Consider the following 24,552-nt stretch of genomic DNA (forward strand, 5'->3'; position numbering starts at 1 on the left):
GAGAAGGCAGCAGAAGCAGTCAGTCAAATCCAGAATGTACAGGGCTCATGACCTGAGCTGAAGTCAAGAGTCAGATGCTCAACAGACTGAGCCACCCAGGCACCCCTATGTCTTTTCCTTCTTGTTTTACACAACATTGTATTTTCTGGAGATAATACTTTGGTATATACGGAAACTATAGGAGAAGTTACTATTACCCCCTTAATTTTAACATGGACACACCTTTTATTTACTTAAACATATTTAAAGGAAAAACTGCAGATCACTATCATTCTAAGCAATAAGACCCCTGAAACCAGAGGTTTGATATGCTAATTATTCTCTCTCCTCCCCAAAATTCGTTTAAATCAGTATATAACTTTATAAACATGTTCATACATACATTATCTAAGTCCTCTCATGCACCACCTGTGTGTTTATAGGGATGTTTTTGCTTTTGAATTTGGGGGAGAAGGAGAAAGTCTATGCAATCATGCTCTTCATTTATTCATTCAGTGATTATTACATTCAGTAACTCCTTATTGCTTACCTGCTCTGCAGCAGATCTTGTTCTAGGTTCCTTTCTAAAATTCTAGGGGCGCCTGGGTGGCTCAGTCGGTTAAGCCTCCGACTCATGATCCCACAGTTCCTGAATTTGGACTCACAGTTGGTGAGTTTGGCCCGCGCTGGATGCTGGATTTTGCACTGACAGCAAGGAGCCTGCTTGGCATTCTCTCTCTCTCTCTCTCTCTCTCTCTGCCCTTCTGCTTGAGCGCACTCTCTCTCAAATAAATAAACATTAAAATAAATACAATTCTAAAATAAATCCTAATGCCTTCACCTGGTTTTTGTTATGTTATTTAAATGTCTGCCCTTAATGAACTCATGCTTTTAACAGAAAAAATGCTGCACGATGTAACTGTTCTACACGCAACATAATTACAGGACTCACAAAATACATTATTTCCGAATGCGCTACAGACAATGTGATATGGTAATGAGAGTTTAAAGCCGCCTAATAGATACTTTCTTCTTTTCGTTCTTCTGTCCCTGTAATGGAAATATTTCTTGCCTTTTTACTATACAATTAATTATGTTTCTTATCGGAGTAACAGAAAATGCAAATGAGCAAAAAAAAAGAGAAGCAGTTTGCAACGGGGACGGGGTTATAGTTGGAAAGGTGACAACACAGCCCCACTCCCAGGTAGCCAAATAAGTATTAGCAGGTAACTCCGATTTAGGGACTCTCCTACACCACGTGCGAACTATCCCCAGTTTAAATTCAGGCCTCCCAGGAGACCTCAGGTCTCGTTCCCGCCTCTAACTTGGCCCCGCCCCGCCTCCCCTCAGGCCCCGCCCCCAGCCCCCTGTTGTTTCCCAGCTCTCGCGAGAGTGCAGCCCGGAAGTCTCGCGGCCCGAGCCTGGGGCCTGGGAGGGAACCCACGTGGGCTGGGTTTTGGGGTGCGCGGCTCCCGCAGCCAGCCGTAAGCCCTGCCGGACCCAGCGCCATGGGGAAGCTGCGCCGGCGCTACAACGTCAAGGGGCGCCAGCAGGCGACCCCCGGCCCCTCGAAGGGCCCCCCGGAACCGCCCCCCGTCCTGCTGGAACTAGAGGGTAAGGCGTCCGGGACGGGGGCTGGGTTTCGGGGAGGGGCCGAAGGGCTCCGCGACTCTGGGGCGGGGGGCACCGGGAGGAACCTCCTCTCAGATGATCCGGGGAAGGGGAGACAGTGACACTATGGTTTTAACGGTGAATTTGGGACAGTCCCGGGGCTTGCTCCTCTATGGGAGTCCGGCCCTAGTTTATTACTTTCTCAAGTTTTATTTAAGTAATCTCTGCACCCAGCGGTGGACTCGAACTGAGGACCTTAGCTGAGATCAAGAGTCGGGTGCTCTTCAGACTGAGCCGGCCAGGTGCCCCCACCCCTAGTTTAGTAGTATGGGGGAATGTGGGCAAGAAAACAAGGTAATTCCCTCTATTCCTCTGGCTGTTTTATAATCTCCTTGCCAGCGACGCCCGAATAAGTAAGTATGTTTAGCCCAGACCTGTCTGCTCAGCTCCAGGCTGCTTGACGTTTCTGCTCAGACTCCTTTTTAGTAGGAGCTGCCAGGACTTTAGGAGACATAAGGGAAGAGGAGATTTAAGGAAAAAAAAAGAATCTGCCCTGCTGAGCCTATTAGATGCTTGTGGGAGGAAACAGGCAAAAGCAGACAGGTAAAATATACAGGATGTTGCGTGCGTATACATACTAAGGAGTTAAAGCAGAGTGGGTGTTTGGGTGGGTTGCAGTGTCCCATCGGGTGGGCAGGGAAGGCCTCACTGAGAAGGCGTTGAGTCAAGGCCTGAAGGCAACCAGAATGGCTGAGTGGAGGTGAAAGAAAAAAATGGGGCAGGATCATGTAGGGTCCGCGAGGTGGGGTCGTGGTGAGGACTGTGGCTGGGGCAGGGTTTAGAGCGCCAGGGGGACATAGGCTTATGTGGTGACAGCATCTCTGTGGCTGCTGTGTAGAGAAGCAGTAGAAGGTTAGGTAGAACCAGGGTGGTCAGTTAGGAGCTTGTTCATTCGTTCACGCAGGGAGCAGGTGAGCTGGTGGTGGTCAGGCTACGAGGAGCTCACAGGATTTGCTGGCTGAGTGTGCACAAGAACACTGATGTCGAAAAGGACTCCCAGGCGCTGGGCCCAGCCGGTGGAGAAAAGGCAGGGTGGGCAGCTTGGGAGACCCAGAGCCATGTTTGGGATATGAGTGGTCTGGGGGTCCTGTTCCATAACCCAGGCGACCAGGGTAGGCAGGCAGGTGCTTGAGAGAGGCCGTTCCTGGGGGAGATGGCAGTTTGGAGTCATCTGTGAGTGGATGGGGTTTGTTCATTTCAAGTCCAGGCTGGATTAGCTCACTGAGGGGGTGAGTCCTGCCCTGGAGAAGGATATGGGGAGGAGAGCTCTGGGGCGTGTGGTCTGGGTGCCGTGGAGGGGGTCCCACCATCCGCATCAGATGTTCCCAAGGGGCCAGGGAGGGAGAGAGGGACCTCTGGATGTAACCAGGAAAGCTGTCCATGACCTGGATGGGGCCACTTGTGCAGGAGAGGTGAGATGAAGCGACTGAGTCCGTTCAGAGTTGTCTCGCAGGCTCCCGAAAAGGATGCGGTCCCAGGTCGGACTCACCCAGCTGAGTGCACGTGCTCCCTGAGGTCCAGCCGAGTTAAACATCAGGAAACAGCGGGCCTAGGCTCTGGAGATGCACAGAGGGAGAGCAGGGCAGCTGGAAAGGCCTGTGTCCCTCGACCCACGGCCTGGCCTTCTGTTCTGCACTCGCGTTGGGCCTGAAAGACAGTGAGGTTACCAGACAGAATTTTAGGGTGGGAACCTGGAGCCTGAATTCCCTCCTGAGAAGTCGCACGGATAGGCTGGGGGCTCACCAAACCGCCTCACATCTCCATGCCTCAGTTTTCTCATCTGTAAAAAGGATCCAGGAGGAGTAGTCGTCCTACCCCCGTCGGAGTTTTGGAGGAGGTGATTGGAGCAGGGGGGCCTGAGGTCTCTTGGATCCAAAGATCGGGGAAGGTTCTTTCCCACCTCAGGACATCTCCAATTAATCCCCGCCTTCCTGAGGGGCCAAGAGGAGGCTTATAAAAACATCCATCACATCGCCTGCCTTCTTCAAAGAGCCTTCCCCGACCACTGACCTAACATCGCCACCTGCTGCCTGATTTCTGTTTTTATCACTTCCCTTATTATTTTTTTTTTTCTATAGTACTGTGGTTCTCAAATTTTTGGACCGAGGACCCTTTCACGTTCTTAAAAACTGAGGGTCCCAAAGTGCTTTTGTTGGTGTGGCTTCTGTCCATCAACACCAAGAAATTTTGAAACCTGTACATACGAGCACACGCTTTTTCAGCTGTGAGAGCAGCTATGCGTCACACGATTTGGAGCCTCTGGAAAATGCTTGCTGTACGCTCTTTTTTTTTTTTTTTTTTTTCCTTTCTCGCTTTTAATTCTGTTTTATGCGAGAATTGCACAATGGATCACTTGCATTGCTTAAAATTGTCTCGTTCTCTCCTACGTGTTGTGACACAAGGCAAGATGGGCGAAGCCAGAGGAACTACTGAAAGTCAGGGCCCCCACGGAACACGGGAGAGGGGAGCCACAGCAGGTTGGGTTGAAGAGTAATGTGGTAGCCGAATTTGGGTCTAGATTGTATACTTTCAGACTGTGGCATTTATTTTTTTATTTTTTATTTTTTTTTTAACATTTATTTATTTTTGAGACAGACACAGAGCATGAGCAGAGGAGGGTCAGAGAGAGAGGGAGACACAGAATCCGAAACAGGCTCCAGGCTCTGAGCTGTCAGCCCAGAGCCCGATGCGGGGCTCGAACTCACGGACCGCGAGGTCATGACCTAAGCCGAAGTCGGACGCCCAACCGACTGAGCCACCCAGGCGCCCCCAGACTGTGACATTTAAAAGTAGGTATGGGGGGCGCCTGGGTGGCTCAGTCAGTTAAGCGTCCGACTTCGGCTCAGGTCACGATCTCACGGTATGTGAGTTCGAGCCCCGCGTCGGGCTCTGTGCTGACTGCTCAGAGCCTGGAGCCTGTTTCGGATTCTGTGTCTCCCTCTCTCTCTGACCCTCCTCTGCTCATGCTCTGTCTCTCTCTGTCTCAAAAAAAATAAATAAACATTTAAAAAAAATTTTTTTTTTAAAGTAGGTATGGTACATGGGGTGCCTGGGTGGCTCAGTTGGTTAAGGGTCTGACTTCGGCTCAGGTCCTGATCGCACGGTTCATGGGTTCCAGCCCCACGTCGGGTTCTGTGCTGACCGCTCAGAGCCTGGAGCCTGCTTCGGATTCTGTTTCTCTGCCCTCCCCAGCTTGCGCTCTGCCCACCCCCCCCAAAATAAATAAACAAACAATTTAAAAAATATAAAAATGAAAATAGATATGGTACAAACTCAGTACTTAGTCCCCTGCGTGTCTGAGGAGGGCGTTGTACCAGTGCTCTGAAAATAGTTTTGACCTCACAGGTCTGCCGAAAGCAGGCCACATTCTGAGCAGAGCACTGCTGTCCCGTGTACCCTCCCTCCTGGCGCCCGCTCTCCTCTGCCTTGACCGCTAGGGTGGAGGTGCCCTGACCCGCGTGGCGGGTGGTGGGCCCGCACCCCCGGTCCCGTGGGGACGCTCAGGGGGCTCACACAGGGGTGGGGAGGCCACATGGAGCCGCCCCGCTCCGAGCCGGTGGCGTGAATGTTGACCGTTACTTGGCCTCCGGAGTCTCCGGTCCCTGGGCCAGGGTTCAGGCATGTGTGTCTTTCCAGATCAGGGCACGCTGAAAGGAGTTGATGCAAGCAATGCGCTGGTTTTGCCGGGAAAGAAGAAAAAGAAGCCCAAGGCCCCTCCCCTGGCGAAGAAGGAGAAGAAGCCTCTGACCAAGAAAGAGCGGAAAATGCTGCAGAAGATCTTAGATCAGAAGGAGAAAAAGAGCCAGGTATGCCTGTTGTGGCAGGGTCTGCGCCCGGCCCCCCAGACTGCGGAGGGATGGGGTCTGTGTCCCCCAACTTGATCTCTTCCTTGGGACTGTCCCGTAGAACTTTCTGGAATGCGGGCCGTGCTTTGTGTCTGCGCAATCCCATAGGGTAGTCGCTAGGCGTGTGTGGCTAGCAAGGTTGAGGAATTGAATTCTTTATGTGATTTAATTAATTTAAATTTGAATGGCCTCCCCGTGGCTGGCCCTTGACTGACACCGCTCCAGCAGTCTCAGTCTGTCTGGGACAGACTGACAGGGCCCAGGTTTGTTGAGGCCAGCTGTCAGCGCAGAGCCGGATGTGGGGCTCAGACCCACAAACTTGAGATCACGACCTGAGTCGAAATCAAGAGTTGGACCCTTAACCAACTGAGCCACCCAGGTGCCCCTCCCTTCGTACTTCTTTGCAGAACAAATTTTGTGTTGGGAAATTCAAACCTCTACCGAAGCAGAGAACCTAGTGTAATGGACTCATGCGTCCTGGTCGCCAGTGCCAGCGGCTGCCAGCCCAGAGTCCCCTCATCATCCCTCCTGCTGGCCACTTTCCCACCTCCGGGGTCAAAGCCGGGGAAGCATAAGTCTGTATTGGTGTCTGGGGCTGCTGAAACAGGACGGCAAACTGAGCAGCTTAGGGTAGAGTTGTATTCTGTTGTGGTTCTGGAGGCCGGAGTCTGAAATCAAGGTGTCGGCAGGGCCTTGCTGCTTCTGAAGCCTCTAGGGGAGGGTCCCCCCGCTTTGGGTGGCCCCCAGCCTTCTTGGCCTGTGGCCTCATCTGTCCAGTCTTGGCCCCTGTCTTCACGTGGCTGTCCTCTGTGTGTGTCTTGTAAGGACACTTGCCTTGGGATTTAGGACCCACCTGGATAATCCAAATCTCATCCCGAGATCTTTAACTTAATTACATCTGAAGAGACCCTTTCTCCAAATAAGGTTGCATTCTGGGACAAGAGTTATCCTTTGAAAGGGCAGGACACCGTTGTGTTTATACATAAACAGTTTCAATTGTATCTCTAAAATAAGGGCCATTTAGAATAAGTCGGGGCGCCTGGGTGGCTCAGTCGGTTAAGCGTCCGACTTCAGCTCAGGTCACGCACGATCTCGCGGGTCCGTGAGTTCGAGCCCCGCGCCAGCTCTGGGCTGATGGCTCAGAGCCTGGAGCTTGCTTCTGATTCTGTGTCTCCCTCTCTCTCTGCCCCTCCCCGTTCATGCTGTGTCTCTCTCTGTCTCAAAAATAAATAAACGTTAAAAAAAAAAAAAATTAGAATAACGGCAAGAGGGGCGCGGGGCTCAGTCGGTTGAGCATCCGACTTCGGCTCAGGTCATGATCTCACGGCCAGTGAGTTCAGGCCAGTGAGTTCGAGCCTGTGTCGGGCTCTGTGCTGACAGCTCGGAACCTGGAGCCTGCTTCGGAGTCTGTGTCTCCCTCTTTCTCTCTGCCCCTCCCCTGCTCGTGCTCTCTCTCTGTCTCTCAAAAATGAATAAATGTAAAAAAAAAACAAAAACTTTTTTTTTAAATAACCCGCAAGGCCATTAGCCCACCTAAATTTTTTAAAAATATCAACTTTCCCTAAATGGCCGAATTTCCAATTGTTTCATAAATGCTCCCCTAGCCCACCTATTTATTTTTCTTTCTCTCCTCCCCTCCCCACCCCCCTTGTCATTTATTTGTTGAGGGAAATCAGGTTGCTTGTCTGCGGTTTCCCACAGTCTGCGATTTTAAACCTTCATCTCTGTGGTGCAGTCAAACACACCCCTCTGCCTCCGAATGTCCTGGAAATGCTATTTGGATCTGAGGCAGGGATCCTCAGCTGGGACAAAACGTTCTCTGGCCCGCATTGCCTGCAGTGCAGAGACCGAGAAACCCCAATCTGGAGACTTCCTGGGGTTCACATTTGACCTTCCACCAGGATCACCACACAGGGTCCCCTGCTCACAGCCCCGACACTCGGCCCCCGGAGCCCTTTCTGCAGGGAGGCTCACGGTCCGCGAGTGTGTCCTTTTAAAATCCTGTGCGGTGTTTTTTCTCACTGTTCTGTACGTGCTTTTTCCTCTCGTTGATTGCAAAATACGTAGATGGGAGCACATATAAAATGCACGTTTATAATTTCAAGAGGAAGAAAAACTCCTGAATGGTTCCTCAGCAGAAAGAGGCCAACTGTCCCCGCCTCCGCATGCTGCTTTCTAGAAGGTGGCACAGGGACCGCTTGCCATATCACACAAGAGCCTCCCCTCCCTTTGACACCGCGGGGGAGCCCCGCTTTGTACACATAAACCCTCCTTTATTATACGGTCTCCTGCGGATGGGCATCTGGATGGTGGAGAATTGCTTATGACACACAGTGATGCAGAGAGAGCCTTGGTCCAGCGCCAGACTCCAGGGGTAGACAGCCACCCCAGCTCACGTGAATGTAAGGCCCCCGGCCTGTGATGCACTTATAATCGGACGTTTGGGGGGCGCCTGGGTGGCTCAGTCGGTTAAGCGTCCGACTTCAGCTCAGGTGACGATCTCACGGTCCGCGAGTTTGAGCCCCACGTCGGGCTCTGGGCTGATGGCTCAGAGCCTGGATCCTGCTTCCGATTCTGTGTCTCCCTCTCTCTCTGCCCCTCCCCCGTTCATGCTCTGTCTCTCTCTGTCTCAAAAATAAATAAACGTTAAAAAAAAAAATTAAAAAAAAAATAATTGGACGTTTGGTTTAAAAAGCCTAGATGTTAGCGCAGCCGAAATCTGATGTACGGTCTCCCTTCCTTTTTTTTTTTTTTTAAATTTAATGTTTTAAGTGATCTCTTTTTATAATTTTTAAATTTTTTTTAAAGTTTATCTTTGAGAGAGTGTGAGCAGGGGAGGGGCAGAGAGAGAGAATCCCGAGCAGGCTCCCAGACGCTTCACCAACTAAGCCCCCCGGGCACTCCCCAGGTCTCCCTTCCCTTCTGAAGAGAGGGTCGCCCTGCCACATGTCTGACACTGTCATTTCCTTCCCCAGCGAGCGGAGATGCTGCAGAAATTGAGTGAAGTCCAGGTCTCAGAAGCCGAGCTGAGACTCTTTTACACCACGTCCAAGCTGGGCACTGGGTACCGCATGTACCACGCCAAAGAGTGAGTCGGGTGCCCCTCCTGCCAGGGCCCCGGGGGCGGCCTCACAGGTCACCGAGCCTTCTGGGTTGAGCGTTAGGAGGAAAGACGCCTGCAGTGGCCCCCGTGCTAACACGCCTCGGCCGCGTGGGGGCCTGGGTGCTGCTGATTCCCGCCCACACGCGCGGACCTTCTCACTCATGCGGGGTCCTGCGCGACCGGTTCTTCCAGCTCTGGCCCAGACGATTACGTTGCCTTCAGGTGATCAGGGATTCGGTTCAGCTTATTTCTGAGCGCAGAAGTGTGGCCTTCCGGATGTCACAGGCTTGGTCCCTTCTGGAAGCTGGAGAAGCTGTTCCTCCCCTCTCCCCCGGCTTCGGGTGGCTGCCAACCGTCCCGGGGGTTCCCTCCTTGTAGATGTGACACCGCGGTCCCCGTCTCCGCTGTGTCTCCCGGCGTGTCTCTCTGTCTTCCGTGGCCTTCCTCTGTGTCCGCGTCTTTTAAGGACACCAGGCATTGGAATTGGGGCCCGCCCTGATCCAGGATGCCCTCATTTTACCTGAATTACCTTTGCAAAGACCCTGTTTCCAAGAAGGTCACATTCTGAGTCCCCGGATGTGAATTCTAGGCAGACACTGTTCAACCCAATACCACCCACATTCCAAGATTCAGACTGCAGGAGTCGGGGTCACCTGGGTGCACTAAGCATCTGACTCTTGATTTGGGCTTTGGGATCGAGCCCTGCATTAGGCTCTGCTCTCAGCTTGAAGCCTGCTTAAGATCGTCCCTCTCCCCCTCCTCCTCCCTCCCTCTCTCCCTGTCCCTCTCCTTCTCCCTCTCCAATAAATAAGCATTAAAAAAGAAAAGTTGGTCTCATATTAAAATCCAGGTTCCCGCCTGGTCTTGTGCCACACCAGATGGCCCTCTCACAGGGCAGCTGACCCTTAGATGGAGCCCATGTGCCTCCCCCCCCCCCTGCCACAGACCCACGGGACACGGCCGTCTTACTGTCAGCCTGCTCCCTGTAGGCCTTGTGCATTTATGGCTGCTCTGAGTGCAGACTGTCCCAGGCTCTCCTCTAGGCCCCGGGGATGGAGAGTGCACACAGGTAAAATAAGAAGTAAGCTTCCCTTAGGAAGCCTGCGTTCTCATCATGGGGAGATGGGCAATAATCAAACGAATGCGTACGTATCTAGTGCTGGGAAGCACGAGGCACAAAGTAATGCAGGGAAAGAGGATGGAGGGAGATGGGAGAGTCTCCCTGATGGGTGACATTTGAGTGAAGTGAGGGAGTACTTCTGCATAGGGAGCGGGAACAGCATGTGCAAAGGCCCTGAGGTGGGAGAGGGGGGTGTCCTTTGAATCCCGGCTTCTGAGGGGTGTGTCGCAACACAGAGCTGCCTCAGGTCGACCGGCCCGTCCTAGGGCTTTTGTGCCTGACTTCTGGCTGTGCTGGCAGGAGGTCTGACGAGATCGAAGCCCAGGGGCAGAAGATCAGCAGCCTCAGCGGGGCCCATCGGAAGCGCCCCCGCGAGGAGGCAGATGATGAGTCATCCGAGTCCTCGGTGGAGTCTGAGCCTGATGAGGCCCCTGCCGCCGAGCCCGTGGAGGAGGCTGGTGCGGGGCCGCTGCCAGCTCCACCGGGGGCGGGGGCCGGGGGCCCCGGCTCCAGCGGCCAGCCCTCTCTGGCCGCGACGTCGTCGGTACCTCCCGCAGCAGCCCCCACCGTGGCCAGGCCCCCAGCGAAGCCCGCCGTCTTCATCCCTGTGGACCGCTCCCCCGAAGTGCAGGTTTGCTGCTCCGTGTCTGTGACGGGCTCTGAGGCTAGCGTGATGGGGGGTTGGGGGTGCAGGAGCGGGGGGGCGTCCTGTGCTTCGAGCGGGTGGGATCCCTCCCATGTGCCGGTGTCCTCGCCCAGAACGGGAGCAACTGTGCCCTCCTGTAGGGTCGGTGTGGAGACGTGGGCAGGTGCGAGTGTGGACGTGCCGACTGCAGGCCCGGCACGGGGTAGGGGGGGAGGGCAGCAGACAGCGCCCCCGCTGTTGTGAACGGAGGAGGCTGGGTGCCGGGAAGGGGGAGAGCAGGAGGGCCTGGGGAGGCATCTGGGGCAGGAGCTGGGAGACCAGCAGGAGCGGAGGAGAGGGGGCTGTCCCACACTGAGAACAGCAGGAGCTAAGGTCCTGAGGCAGGAGGCCTCCTGGGTCCTAGGGGGCTGTGGCAGACCGCACGCTGTGTTGTGGAAACCGGAGGGATGCGACCAGCTCCTTTCTTTTAATGGAAAAAAAAAAAAAAAGAACAGAAAATATCAGCACAGCGTTGTAAGTAAGCATCAGAACTGTTTATTGAAACCGGGATTTCAGTTCGTGTGCTCGGGTATAAATGGGGCAAGCTGACGGCTCTGAGGAACCACCCGGTGTGCCCCTGGGTTCATGCTACAAAGATTTGCTCATAGGTGCTGTCACATGGCTGCTGCTGGTGCGGGAATCTCTTCACTCGGTCCCTGCGGGCCCCGGGCTGCCCCCGCCCCAGCTTCAGCCCCTTTCTTTCTCCGTGGCTTTTCTCCATACGTGTTCCTAAGCCGTTACGACAGGTCGACCACCTGTTTTGATAAGTGACATCATATCACTCGTCTCCCTGCACTTCGATTGCTTGGTCAAGTCAGTTTCACGTTTCTGAGATTTATTCGTCCGTGTCAGTGCTGTAACCGAAGTCCCCCTTATTCTGGGTGGTTTCCCCCCGCTGCTCTCGAGTATTCCGGCGTGTAACTAGAACACAGGGCACGTATTCTTGCGAGAATTCTTTTTTTTTTTTTAACATTTATTTATGTTTGAGACAGAGAGAGAGACAGAGCATGAACGGGGGAGGGTCAGAGAGAGAGGGAGACACAGAATCTGAAACAGGCTCCAGGCTCTGAGCAGTCAGCACAGAGCCCGACGCGGGGCTAGAACTCACGGACCATGAGATCACGACCTGAGCCGAAGTCGGACGCCTAACCGACTGAGCCACCCAGGCGCCCCGCGAGAATTCTTCACATGCACAGAACTTCCTCTCGGGCAGTGTTGGCAAACTGTAGGTCACAGCCATGACCGGGTCACGAGATGACCAGCACTTGGTTTTGAAACAAAACAGAGTAGCATAGAAACGGAACAGAATGTTTTAAATCCGCACTTAGCATGCTTCACGTAATGAAGGTGTGAGCCGTGGTTCGTGAAACTTCTGCAGTATATAATAACACCAGATCCTTGAACAACGGGGGTTAGGGGCTCCGCCCCCCTCGCGGTCAGAAATCCACGTGCAGCTTTTGACTCCCCCCAAACTTGACGACTAATAGCGTACTGTTGACCGGAAGGCTCAGAACACAAAACAGTTGATTCATACGTGGTTTGTATGTTATGTGTGTCATATGTTTTCTGTATTCTTAAAATAAAAGTAAGCTAGGGAAAGAAGATGTTACTGAGGAAATCGTAAGGAAGAGAAAACATTTATAGCCTTGTACTTTTTTTTTTAAGTAATCTCTGCAGCCTCCATGTGTCTTGAACTCACGACCGCGAGATCATGCTCTACTGACTGAGCCAGCCAGGCGCCCCTAGTCCCGTACTGTACTGAAGACAATCCGTGCGTGAGGAAGCAGACCCCCGCAGTTGTTCAGGGGTCGGCTTTGCATGCTGGGCTGTCCCCGAGGACACCCGCTCTGGCACGGGAGGATCCCACTGCCGTCTCTGTCCCCTGTAGCAGGGCCTCACTGGCTTTGCTAGGAAGGCTCACGGCATCCACATGCCCACGGCCACCTTTATAGAAACCACGTCACCCTTTGCAGGCTCGCCGATCCCCTCTGCCATTCTGCGGGGCAGCCCTCCCCCCCCCCCCCCCGATTCCCTGAGCACTGACTTCCTCTCTTCGCCAGGAAGAACGGCTAAAGCTCCCAATTCTTGCTGAAGAGCAAGTGATCATGGAGGCGGTGGCCGAGCACCCCATCGTCATCGTGTGTGGTGAGACCGGCAGCGGGAAGACCACGCAGGTGCCACAGTTTCTCTACGAAGCAGGCTACACCAGGTGGGGGCTGGGGGCTGGCCCCTCGGGTGACCCCCAAAAGTTACTACGAGTGGGAGCTCCCAGGGCCCTAATCCAGGCTCCGCCGTTGGTATGCTGTGTGGCTTTGGGCAAGCTGCTTAACTTCTCTGGGCCTTGGTGTCCTCCCACCGTCGTTGCACCTACTTCACACGGGTGTCGTGTGCACGAAATGAGAGACTTTGTGTAAAATGCTTAGATCAGCCCCTGTCACGTGGGGCGATGTGTTTATGAATGTCGCCTCCTGTTGGCACTTTTGACCCGGGTGTGTCACAGGTCCCCAAGACCACCCCGGGTTCGTTGATTTGCGAGGAAGGCTCACGGGACCCAGCGTGTAGTTGTACATGTGAGTGTGATTTCTTAGAGCAAAAGAACACAAAACACGATCGGCAGAGGGAAGAGGTGCACGGGGTGGAGTGTGGGAGAACCGGGCACAGGCTTTCCGAGCCCTTTCCCGGGAGAGTCACACAGAAGCAGTCCGTGTAAAGAGCTGTCACCAGACGAGCCGAGTAGAAACTGAGCGCCCAGGGTGTTTGTTGGGGTCGGACGCCCTCTCCCTGGCACCTACCCAAGTCCCAGGCGCCCAGAAGGAAAGCCGGTGGTCAGGATGAACTACATTGTTGGTACAAACAGTCCAGGCACGGAGACCCCCTCCGCCCTTATAAGGATCGGGAACCCTCCCGAAATTCGGATCCCAGACAGCAGCCGCCCCCGACCCAGTAAGCAGACCTCTCTAGGGGGACCGGCCGCGGGCTTCTGTGCTGCCTGTCGTCCGCCGTCCCCTTGGCAGGTCCTGTGACTCGCAGAGCACTTGCTCCGGGCCAGCTCCAGCCCAGCCTCCCGTCCACAGCTGGCTGCTTTCCCTTCCACTGTGACTCCCACGGCGTCTGTGCGGACCGCCAGGCTGTCCCCTTTTGCTGTCAGGTGGTGCCTCGTCACCTCTAGGGAGGGCCACTCCGTACGTGGAGTCCTGACGGGGAACGGTGTGTGACCGTGGGACTGACAGGTGGGGCCGAGCACTGCTGATGTGTCTTCTCTCCCTCCCGCAGCGACGACAGCATCATCGGCATCACAGAGCCCCGCCGCGTGGCTGCTGTGGCCATGTCCCAGCGGGTGGCCAAGGAGATGAATCTGTCACAGCGGTGAGGGCTCTGCGTCCTGGAGGAGGGAAGGGGGTGGTCCCCCGGCTTGGCCCCGGGCGCGCTGTCCAGGAGGAGCAGAGCAGCCTCGTGGGCGCTGTCCGTCTCGAGGGTGCTGGGTGGGAGCGTTGCTTCTGCGTCCGAGCGGAGGGTCTCCTCCCGCAAGAGGGCTTTCCGCCCTCTGGACGGCAGGAGCTTCCTGGGGAGGGGCCACAGGGCAAGGACGAGCCCGCCAGGCCGTCGGGCTCACTCCGTGCCCAGTGCCCCGAGGAGACCGTGGCCCTTTCTGGGGCTCGAGGGCGGAGCAGAGTGGCAGGTGGCCAGACGCAGGCAGGCGGTGATCACTGCTTGCGATGGTCCAGTAGTTCTGTCTAGGCAGGGCTCCCGAGTTTGGGTCCCCTGCGGGCGGCGAGGCTTTAGGACTTGATGTGGAAAACCGAACAAAGCAGGCAGAGCGCCCGCTTGAGGGTGGCTGGGGCCGCGTTTATACCGCACACGCCTGGGCCTCGGCCCGTACCGGGGCATCCAGGTTTGAGGGGGTAGCATGTGTACTGGGCCTAAAATTGAGAAAGTCTCCTTCATCTGCCCTCTCTCTGAATATTTACTGAGCGGCACCTGCTGTGGGCCGGCCCGGCCCCGGGTCTCAGGACACGGTGAGCGAGACAGAACGGCCCGCCCTCCTGGGACTGGCGTGCGGGTCAGGGAGGCTTGTTGCGTGCGCGTGTTGTGGGGGCAGGGTGCCCCCAGCGTGTTTCCTGTGAATTGTTCCAAACAGTCACAGGCACAGACAAGCAACCGTGGGCATCTCTGTATTTCTCCTCTTCGACTTGTACGTAAACGATTCATATTGTTCATCCCTTCTGAATCTTTCCCGTTGTATTTGATGGTATGTGTTGAAAATAATACATACAAAGCTCCCCTTCTTTGTCACCATTTTTAACTTTTTTAAGGGAATGTTTATTTTGAGAGAGAGAGGGAGAGCAGGAGAGGGGCAGAGAGAGGGAGAGAGAGAATCCTAGGCAGGCCCCACGCTGTCAGCGCAGAGCCCGACGCGGGGCGCGATCACACGAACCGCGACATCGTGACCCGAGCCGAAATCAAGAGTCGGACACTTAACTGACTGAGCCACCCAGGTGCCCCCTCTTTAACTTTTTGTGGAAGCTTTTGAGCACACACGAAAGTAGAAAGCGTAGTGAACGAGCCCCCGTGGACCCGAAACCCAGTTCGGTGATGGTCAGCTGGTGGCCAACTTGCTTCTGACTCCGTGCCCTGCACCCCAGGGGTGCAGAGCTGCTCTTGGAGAATTGCTTCCTCGGGGTTTGTCTGTTGGGCTGAAAGATCAAGGCTGTATTTCATTTCTGTGCGAGAAGACGCTAGAACAATTTCAGCGCCCTCACCGTGACCGAAACCCTGTGACACGCTGGAGGGCCCTCCGGCCCCCGTTGTCTCTCTTCTGAACAGTTGTTCACCGTTGGTCGTTCAAATTGCGCTCTGACCGAGGTCCGCGTTCAGTCGACCCGTTTTTCAGAGGGCGGTGACGGGCCTCCGCCGTCCGCCTCCGCGTGGCCACGTGGCTGCAACCGGTCGGGACCTTACCTGCCCTGAGCCGGAGTCTGTCCCTGCAGGGTTGTCTCCTATCAGATCCGATACGAGGGAAACGTGACCGAAGAGACCAAGATCAAGTTCATGACAGATGGCGTGTTGCTCAAGGAGATCCAGAAGGTTGGTTGCTCGTCTCCGGACGCAAGGCCAGCGAGCATGGGGCGGGCAGTTGGAGTGCTTGTCTTGCCACCCGCTGGCACGGCAGCCCTGTGTCACCTTGGGCAAGTTCCTTCCCCTCTCTGAGCCTCGTCTTCTTGATCTGCAAGCCGGTACTTCCTCATGTGGTTGTTTTGAAGCAGAAGTTGTACGACGCGTGAACGCGCCTCAGCGTAGTGCCTTGTAGGTGCTCGTTACGCTCGTGTCGTTAGGATTTGGTTCACAGACTTTATGCCTCGGCCACACGCGTGTTGCTCCTTGCTGGCTGTGTGGCGTCCACCTGGGCAGAGGTCTCTGGGGACGGCAGAGGTGACGCCTGCCCCCTCTGCCCTGAGGCCGGCCAGGGTCACCCGGGGAGGTGGCTGTGAATGTGGCTCCGGTGTGGTTGACTACGGCTCCTCTCTGTGTGGGAGACGCTGTCCCAGTGTCCTCGGTCCTACCCGCCACCCCCTCGTTCCCTTGTCCTGCGTGTCCTCTCTGCTCTACAGGCGTCTGGATTTGGTAGCTCGCCTCTAATAAATGGTAGCTGCCCGTTTTCCAGCAATTTCTCTGCCAGGCACCAGCCCCCAGGCTGCGTACTTTATGGATGGTGTTTGTCACGGAAACCTCCCTGTGACCCCGTGAAGTGGGTCCTGTTGCCCCGTTTTACAGATGGCAAACAGACACGGGGAAGTGAAATAACTTACCTGAGGTCACAAACCAGGACCCCCCGGGCCAGTGCTCCCGGATCCGTGCCAGCTGTGAAGGGGGCTCCTGGAGCGGGAATATGGGGTGTGAGTGATGCCGGAGTGGCTCGGGCCCAGGCTGGCGGGCCTCACCACGCCCCCCTCCCCAGGACTTCCTGCTGCGGAGGTACAAGGTGGTGCTCATTGACGAAGCCCACGAGAGGAGCGTGTACACGGACATCCTCATCGGCCTCCTGTCCCGCATCGTGTCTCTCCGGGCGAAGGTAGGGCGGTGGGGTGGCGGGGGTCAGGTGAGACAGGGTCTCCTGAGCACGGGGTCCCCCGGGCCCAGGGGCGGGGCTGTGACTCTCGGTGTGAGCGGCCCCCTTGTGATTCGTCCCCCTTGGAATCCTGGATCCGGCCGTGTTACCCTTCCGTCCGTCACCCCGTCTGCCCTCCCGCAGAGGCACCTGCCGCTGAAGCTGGTCATCATGTCGGCCACGCTGCGGGTGGAGGACTTCACGCAGAACCAGCGGCTCTTCGCCCGGCCGCCCCCGGTCATCAAGGTAGCGCCTGGGTCGGCGTCTCGGGCCGGCGAGGGGGGGAGCGGGGCCCGTCAGCTCCCGCAGCGGGACGCCTGGTGTCGAGGCCGCTCCCGCAAGGCCCCGCTCTGCTGGTGGAGGCCGAGGCCGGGAGGCCTTGGGGAGCTGCTCGCGCCGGGCGGAGAGCTCCGGGGTCGCAGGGGCCGGGGAGGGGGGAGGCACCGAGCTCAGCCCACCGCCCCCGGTGCCCCCGTGGGCGTGTGTCCCAGGTGGAGTCCAGGCAGTACCCGGTGACGGTGCATTTCAACAAGCGGACGCCGCTGGAAGACTACAGTGGCGAGTGCTTCCGGAAGGTCTGCAAAATCCACCGCATGCTGCCGCCAGGTGAGGCCCCGGCGGCGGGCGAGGCCGGGTCCCCCCTCCGGACCCCGGGCCCCACCTCCCCGCGCTGGCTCTTTCCCGCTGGTGGAACGAACACGAGTTGGACCATTTGAGCCGTTTTTAAGTGTATAATCCGGAGGCGTTTAGCGCCTTCCCAAGTGCAGGCTCCCCTCGCTTGCTCGCTTTGCTTGATCGTGCTTCGCGGCTCCTGCGCTCTGACGAGTTAGGGTTCGTGGCGATCCTGCGTCAAGCCAGCCGATGGGGCCCCTTTTCCGACAGCACTTGCTCCCTTCAGCGTCCGTGTCACGCGCTGGCGATCTCCACGGTATTTCAGACTCTCCCCCTGTACGTTTCCAGTGATCTGTGAGCAGCGGTCACCACTCCTGAGAGCTCCGGTGACGGTTAGCAGTTTTTAGCGATATTTTAAATCGAGGCATCCGCGGTGTCTTTTTAGACAGTGACGCCATCGCGCGCTCAGTAGGTCCCAGCATAGCGTAAGCGTAACTTCCGTGTGCACGGGGCAACCCAGCAACAGCTGTGACGCTCGCTTCTCGGTGGTCTGGGACCAGACCCGCGGCATCTCTGAGGTGTGCCCGTGCTGTGCGGCCGTCCCCACCATCCACAAGAGAAACTCCGTCCCCATTAAACACTAACTCTCCATCCCCCTGTCCTGGCCCCTCCCCCCGTTCTGCTTTCTGTCCCGATGCATTTGTCTATTCGGACATTCCGTACAGACGGACTCGTTCGGTGTGTGGGCTTTTGTGCCTGGCTTCTTTCCCGTTGCTTTTTCGGGGTTCGTCTGTGTGTTTTCTGCCATGTGGACGGACCACACTCTGGGGTCCATCCACCAGCCGACGGACACTTGGATTGTTCCACCTCTCGGCTGTTGTGAATGGAGCTGCCGTGGGTATCTGGGGACAGGTCTTGGGTTGCGTCCCTCTTTCCCGGTCTCCTGGGCTAATGCCCACGAGTGGAACAGCCAGGTCGTGCAGGGGCTCTGTCCAGCTCCCTGTCACACGTCCTCTGTGTGGGAGGCAGCTGCCGCTGCGCGTCTCTATGGCTGAGTCGTGCCGTGACTGGCTCTTCCTTACGCCCAGCTCCTGGCAGGTGGTAGTTGCTAAGTAGATGTTTGCTCCACGAATGACCGGGTAGCCGAGGGATCTGGTTCTTTTCGCAGGGGGCATCCTGGTGTTCCTGACGGGGCAGGCAGAGGTGCACGCGCTGTGCCGCAGGCTGAGGAGAGCCTTCCCGCACGCCAGACGCAGGCCTCCAGGTACCCCGGCGGCACTTGGCCCCGAGAGCCTCCCTGTGTGAGAGCCGGCGCCTCACCAGCCCTGCCGTTCCCCAATAAATGGCCAGCAGTGCGGTGGCCTTACTCTGGACGGTGAAGAACAGAGCCCCGGTAACCCGCGTGTGGCCTCGAGACATCTCCCTGCTGAATCTGCTCCTTCTTACAGAAAAGGAAGATCAGGAAGATTCAGTAGAGGAAGTGCGGAAGTTTAAGAAGTCGAGGACAAGAGCGAGGAAGGCCCGGGCAGCGGTATGTAGAGGCTCGTGGGCGCCTGGGGACTCTGAAGCTACCTTCTCTGGTGGCCAGTGGCCCCATGGCATGTAGGTGCCAATGTAATTAAAACGAAATAAAAATAAGGTTCAGTTTTAATCGAATTCTATCAGACGCATTTCAGGTGCTCAGTAGCCACCTGGGGCTGCTGGCGACCGTGCTGGGTCCAGAACATTCCTACCGTGGAAGAGAGTTCTGTTGGGTGGTGCTGCCCTAGAGGCCTCAGGGTGGGCTGTGATTTGAAGGTTCCCTGTGCTGTGGGCCAGGAAGAAGTTTCTGGAAGGCCAGCCCTGAGCCAGGAAGAAGCTTCTGGAAGGCTGGCCGTGAGGTCCTGAGCAGGGCCTGTGAGGATGTCTGGGAGGGCAGGCAGAGCAAGGGTGCAGAGTCCCACACAATGTCGTTGTGGTTCCGGGGGCGACGGCGTCCTTACTGGGGGGTCACTTGCCCCCGCCTGCTGCGTTTTGGACCTGCCGGGCGGCGTCGTAAGTCCAAGTGTCGACTGGTCCTCACGGCAGCCCGTTGAGACAAGCTCTGTGGTCGTGCCGGTGTTGAGGCGAGGAAGCGGGCAGAATGGTTGTGAGGGCTCACGGGCAGTGCTGGGCCTCGTTCTTGGACATGCTCGTCTTTCCTGCCTGTGACCATGTCTCCCGCAGCTGGGGTTCTGCTGTCTTCTTTGTTTAGACGTTGCCGCAGATCAGTCTGGACAGCTACTCGGTGTTGCCTGCAGGCGAAAGCGACGAGGACAGGGAGGCGGAAATGGACGAGGAGGAGGAGGCCCTGGGCTCCGACCTTGACCTGGACTTGGGGGACGACGGGGCAGACGGAGGTGTGCCCTGGGCAGGGCCCCTGCTCGCGCTCCCTGGGTCACTCACTCGGCAGGGGTCTGCAGGGCGCCCGCGGTGTGCCAGGCCCCGTGGTTAGGCCCAGACTTGTTGGTCTGGAACTCAAGAGGGCCGGGCTTTGTGGCCGCCTTGCGCCTGCTGTTTGCTGACTTCCTGTAGCTGCCTGCAGACAGACCCTCCGATGTCCGTAGTGTTGACTGTGATGGGCATGCCACCCCCGGGCTCAGCTTTGCTGGGTAAAGGCAGGCCTCAGGGCTGGCTCAGGGGGGCTGCCCGGTCCCAGGGCCCCCTGTACGGAGATGGGCCCACGGCCTTGTGGGAGCCCCGGGGGCACCCAACCAGCGGTAGGCTCGTGGCCAGATTCTTCCCAACAGACTCTCCAGCGGGGCGGGCGTCCCCCCCCTTGGAGGAGGGTCGTGGGGCCTGAAGAGCCTCCAGGAGCCTCTCAGACTCAGCCCACCCTGTGCTGGTCTGGGGGCGGGGGGCGGCGCCTGGTAGCGGGTGCAACAGGTAGGGGGACGCGGGGCAGCCTGAGGTGGGCTCCCGCGGGTGGCGGGGAGTACCAGCCGGCCCTGCTTTCCCTGCAGGTGCACAGCCGGATGCGTCGCTGCCCCTCCACGTGCTCCCTCTCTACTCCCTGCTGGCCCCGGAGAAGCAGGCGCAGGTAACTGTGTGGGCTCCTCCTGGCCTCTTGGGGACGCCTCCTAGGGGCACTGAGATAGGGGCAGGTCAGGCCCGGGGCTGTCGTCCTCCTCAGCAGTTAGGTCAGCGCCCCCAGATGGGAGAGGGTGTTGGGATCCCTTAGAGAACAGGAACACATCCCTGCGTTTGCGCTGAGGAATGTCGCGGCCAGAGGCAAGGGGAGGGCTTGTCCACCTCGCCACCCGTGGGCCCCCCCAGCCTGGCCGATTTCTCTGGGGTCAAGAGCCCCACATGTCTGTGCCACCAGCTGTTTCCTGATTCTGGTGTTTTGTGGCCTCTGCTCCCTGACAACCCCAGGTCTTCCAGCCTCCGCCGGAAGGGACACGGCTGTGCGTCGTGGCCACCAACGTGGCCGAGACGTCCCTCACCATCCCGGGCATCAAGTACGTGGTGGACTGTGGGAAAGTGAAGAGGCGTCACTATGACCGCGTCACTGGCGTGTCCTCCTTCCGAGTCACCTGGGTGTCACAGGCCTCAGCCGATCAGCGGGCAGGCCGAGCGGGCCGGACAGAGCCAGGCCACTGCTACAGGTGGGACTCCCCTGGCCTCTCCAGTGACGTTGGGGGTCCCTCTGCGGCAGCCACCACTGAGGAGCAAGGAAGGGGGCCCCCGCCCCGGTCTGCAGCGAGTGCCGTGTCCCCCTGGGGACGGTCCTTGGGGTGCCGTGCAAGCCCTTGTTGGCTCTCAAGCACTCAACGTGCTTTCTTTATTCTGACCCTTAAGCGATACTTATTTTTAGCTGTTTTGTTTTCGTTTTATCTTGTTACGGCTTTCCGGAGGTACTGTTAACGTACCGGAACTTTGACAGTTTTGAAGCGTGTACTTCTCTGGTATTGGGTGTTCTCAGAACCGTGCAGCTGTCCCCCAGTCCGTCCCAGACGTCGTCACCCCAAAAGAAGCCCCCATCCATTAGGCGCTTTCCTCCCCTTCCCGTCCCCTTGCTCGGACTGGTGTTTCTGCTTCCCCTGGGTTTCTCCCTGGGGTGGGGGGTTGGGGGGGTTGCTGGGTCACATAGTCACTCTTGCGCCTTCTGGGGCCCGTCAAGCGTCTTCCGCAGCGGCTGCCCCACTCTGACGTTCCCAGCAGCCGTGCTCGCAGGTTCCCGTCTCCCCACATTCTCGCCAGCGTTTGTTCCTTTCCGTTTTTTTAGACCTGCAAGTGTGCGTGGTCGCTCGCTGTGCACTTGCTTTGCGTTTCCCCCCCGACGACCTTGAGCGTCTTTTCGTGTGCTGTTGCCTATTTGTGTTCTTGGGAGAAGTGTTTGTTCGTTTCTTTTGCTTATTTCTTTAATGGGGTTCTTTTTCCTTTATTGTTGAGTCCTAAGAGTTCTTTGCCTAATCTGCGTATTAGCTCTGCCTCAGAGGCGTCATTGGCGAATATCTTTCCCGTCTGTGTTTTGTTATGGTTATTCGATCACTTTATAGCCGGGTTTTTTGGGGTGTGTTTGACATTGTTTTAAATCACGAGAAAAGGAAATTGGGAACCTGCGTAGAGAAAGCTAGTAAGGAGCGACAGTAGTCTCGGGGACTGTGTGCCAGGCACCGGTCTCCCTGCATGTGTGGCTTCGGACATCTGTGCCCCAGCCCCGGTGAGTCCCCTGCTGGCTTGGCCTGTCCCGCAGGAGAGGGAAAGAGGCACGAGGAGGGTCAGTGCCGGCCCTCGTAAGCGTCCTGGTTGAAATCCAGTGCCCGGTAGCTTGGTGGAGCTGCCCTTCTATTTATTTATAAAATGATGGTGTTCTCTCTGGTGCTTCTCCCCCCCCCCAGGCTCTATTCATCTGCGGTTTTCGGTGACTTTGAGCCGTTTCCTCCTCCTGAAATCACCCGGAGGCCGGTTGAAGACTTGATCCTTCAGATGAAAGCACTCAACATTGAAAAGGTCAGTGGCGGCCCCCGGCCCTGCCAGCACCCCGCCGAGCCCCCAGCCCCCGCTGAGCCCCCAGCCCCCGCGTGGGCCAGCTCCTGAGATGCAGGGGACCCAGGAGCGGAGCCCCGTGGTGCCGGCCCAGCCACCCGGAGTGCTCTCGTGGGACGCTGTGTCCACACGTGCCGCTGGGTCCTCCCACCTCTCGAGGCACCGCTTCCCCCGGGGCTGCACCCCTGGAGCACCTGGGGGACGAGTGCCTGGGACGGAAGCCACACAGGGAAGGCCTGCCCACTGCACAGAGACCTGTCGCTGTCCTTGGGGCTCACAGAACATTCTGTTGACACGGTCCTCACGTGGCACCTGTCTGGGGGTCACCTGCCTTTCTGCTGCTCCACAAGGGGTTGTGCAGAGAGAGAGAGAGAAAGAGAGGGAGACCCTGGACCCATTAGTCCTTTCCCGTTCCTTCCACCCTGACCCCCAGGGCAACCGTGCACCAGCTTTCTGTCCCCATGGCTTTGTCCGTTTTGGACGTTTCGTATGAAAGGGGTCATTCGCATAAACGTCCTCGGGGGTCACCCACGTGGTGGCACGTGTCAGTACTTCGTTCCTCTGTACGGCTGAGTATCGCTCCGTCATAGGGCCAGGCCGCGTCCTGTCTGTCTCGCTGTTGTCGGGCACCTGGGGCGTCTCCACCTCTGGCTGCTACGCACAGAGCCGCTATGAACGCGGCCGTGTGCGGATTTGTTAGAACACTTGTTTTGGGTTGGTCACGCTTTCTCAGGTGCCCCCATCCCCGATCCCGGTCTGTCTGTCCCCTCCCTCACCCTTTTATTGCGTGAGGACGTCTGCTCCCGTTCACTTAATGCGTTTGCTCTGGTTGAAGGGGCCCCGTGGAGGCGGAGCCCTTATCTGGTGCTTTCTCCGTCTCTGTTGCCAAGAACAGCCCCTAGGACGCACGAGGTGCTCAGTGGACGCACCCGTGAGGTGCTCGGTCTGTGCTTTTGAGTCCGTGGGTCGTGTGAACGAAGGGGTCCCTCTGGCACACCGCGCTGGAGTGTGCCTGGGGCTACTTCCTGAGCGCCCGGGGCTGTGCGCGGTGTCCGGACTGGTGCGGGAGGCGCCGTCCCCTGCCAGGCCAGGCCCTGCTGCCCCTTGTGGCCACCATGCCTGCTTCTCCACGTCTCACCGCTGCCCCTGCCATGTCTCCTGTGCCCAGGTCATCAACTTCCCCTTTCCAACCCCTCCCTCCGCGGAGGCCCTCGTCGCCGCCGAGGAGCTGCTGGTGGCACTGGGTGCCCTGCAGGCGCCCCAGAAGACAGAAAGGTAGGCGGGGCTGGGGGTGGGGGGAGCAGCGGGCCCCGGGGCCACTTAGCTGTGCCCCCCCGCCCACCGCACGCCTCCGTCCTCCAGGGTGAAGCAGCTGCAGAGGTCCCGGCTGAGCTGCCCCATCACCGCGCTGGGCAGGACCATGGCCACGTTCCCCGTGGCGCCCCGCTACGCCAAGATGTTGGCGCTGAGCAGACAACACGGCTGCCTGCCCTACGCCATCACCCTCGTGGCTGCCATGACGGTCCGGGAGCTGTTCGAGGAGCTGGACAGGTGGGCCTGCGGGGGCTGCCCTCCGGGGGCGGGGGGGTGACTGGCGTGTGGGGTGGCCTCGTGCTAACTCGGGGCCTCCCTGAGCCGGCAGCGCTCCGTCCCGGTTCCATCCCGGCAGAGCTCTGCCTTTGCAGAACTTCCGGGGCAGCGCAGACGTCAAGGGTCTGTTGTGTGACGGCCAGCCTGCCGGGGTTCAGCTCTCCCTCTGCCACTTCCGGGCTGTGTGGCCTTGGGGAGACGACTTCACCTCTCTGTGAAGAGAGGGGAAAGTGGGGATGAGGCCTTAATAACAGTTGAGCTGTCATCAGGGTTAAAGTAGCAGACGCGAGGGGAACCTGGGTGGCTCAGTCCGTTAAGCGTCCGACTTCGGCTCAGGTCATGATGTGGTTTGTGAGTTCGAGCCCCGCGTCGGGCTCTGGGCTGACGGCTCGGAGCCTGGAGCCTGCTTCGGATTCTGTGTCTCTCTCTCTCTCTCTCTCTGCCCCTCCCCTCCTCATGCTCTGTCTCTCTCTGTCTCAAAATAAATAAAAACATTTAAAAAAGTAAAATAAAAATAAAGCAGCAGACGCGAGCAAAGTGCTCCAAACCGGGCCTGACGGGTGCCTTAACCTGTGTGTCCGCTCTTCAGGCCAGGGAGCCAGGAGGGTAATTCATCCAGGCCACGCTCGGTGGTGGTCACAGCAGGGTTCAGGCTCTTGTCGCTTGTGAGCAGCTCGGCAACATGCGACGTCACTCGTTTGTTGGATCCTTTCTTTGTATCGGTCCCTAGACGCGGACTGGTCGGGTTAGGAAGCAGGCGTGTGTATCATCTGGTGGGCTGCTGGCAGTGAATTTTGATTCTGGGACCTCAGTTGTGTTCGGCGGCGGCCC

At 57.5% G+C, this 24,552-nt stretch overlaps 1 protein-coding gene across 1 annotated transcript; it reads left to right on the forward strand.

Annotated features, from left to right (window-relative positions):
- Nucleotides 1-1,386: 1,386 nt before the first annotated feature.
- DHX37 (DEAH-box helicase 37) lies at nucleotides 1,387-24,019 on the forward strand. Its single transcript, XM_081790596.1, has 18 exons — nucleotides 1,387-1,593; nucleotides 5,287-5,456; nucleotides 8,471-8,583; nucleotides 10,019-10,349; nucleotides 12,464-12,612; nucleotides 13,677-13,769; nucleotides 15,392-15,488; nucleotides 16,360-16,473; nucleotides 16,654-16,755; nucleotides 17,001-17,115; nucleotides 18,290-18,385; nucleotides 18,570-18,652; nucleotides 19,355-19,499; nucleotides 20,103-20,179; nucleotides 20,515-20,747; nucleotides 21,984-22,095; nucleotides 23,300-23,406; nucleotides 23,494-24,019. Exons 1-18 carry the CDS (start codon nucleotides 1,488-1,490, stop codon nucleotides 23,720-23,722), a joined length of 2,472 nt encoding a protein of 823 aa, XP_081646722.1. The 5' UTR covers nucleotides 1,387-1,487; the 3' UTR covers nucleotides 23,723-24,019.
- Nucleotides 24,020-24,552: the final 533 nt, after the last annotated feature.

Source organism: Panthera onca, chromosome D3, assembly GCF_046562875.1.
Source record: "Panthera onca isolate mPanOnc1 chromosome D3, mPanOnc1 haplotype 2, whole genome shotgun sequence".
NCBI classification, from domain to species: Eukaryota; Metazoa; Chordata; class Mammalia; order Carnivora; family Felidae; genus Panthera; species Panthera onca.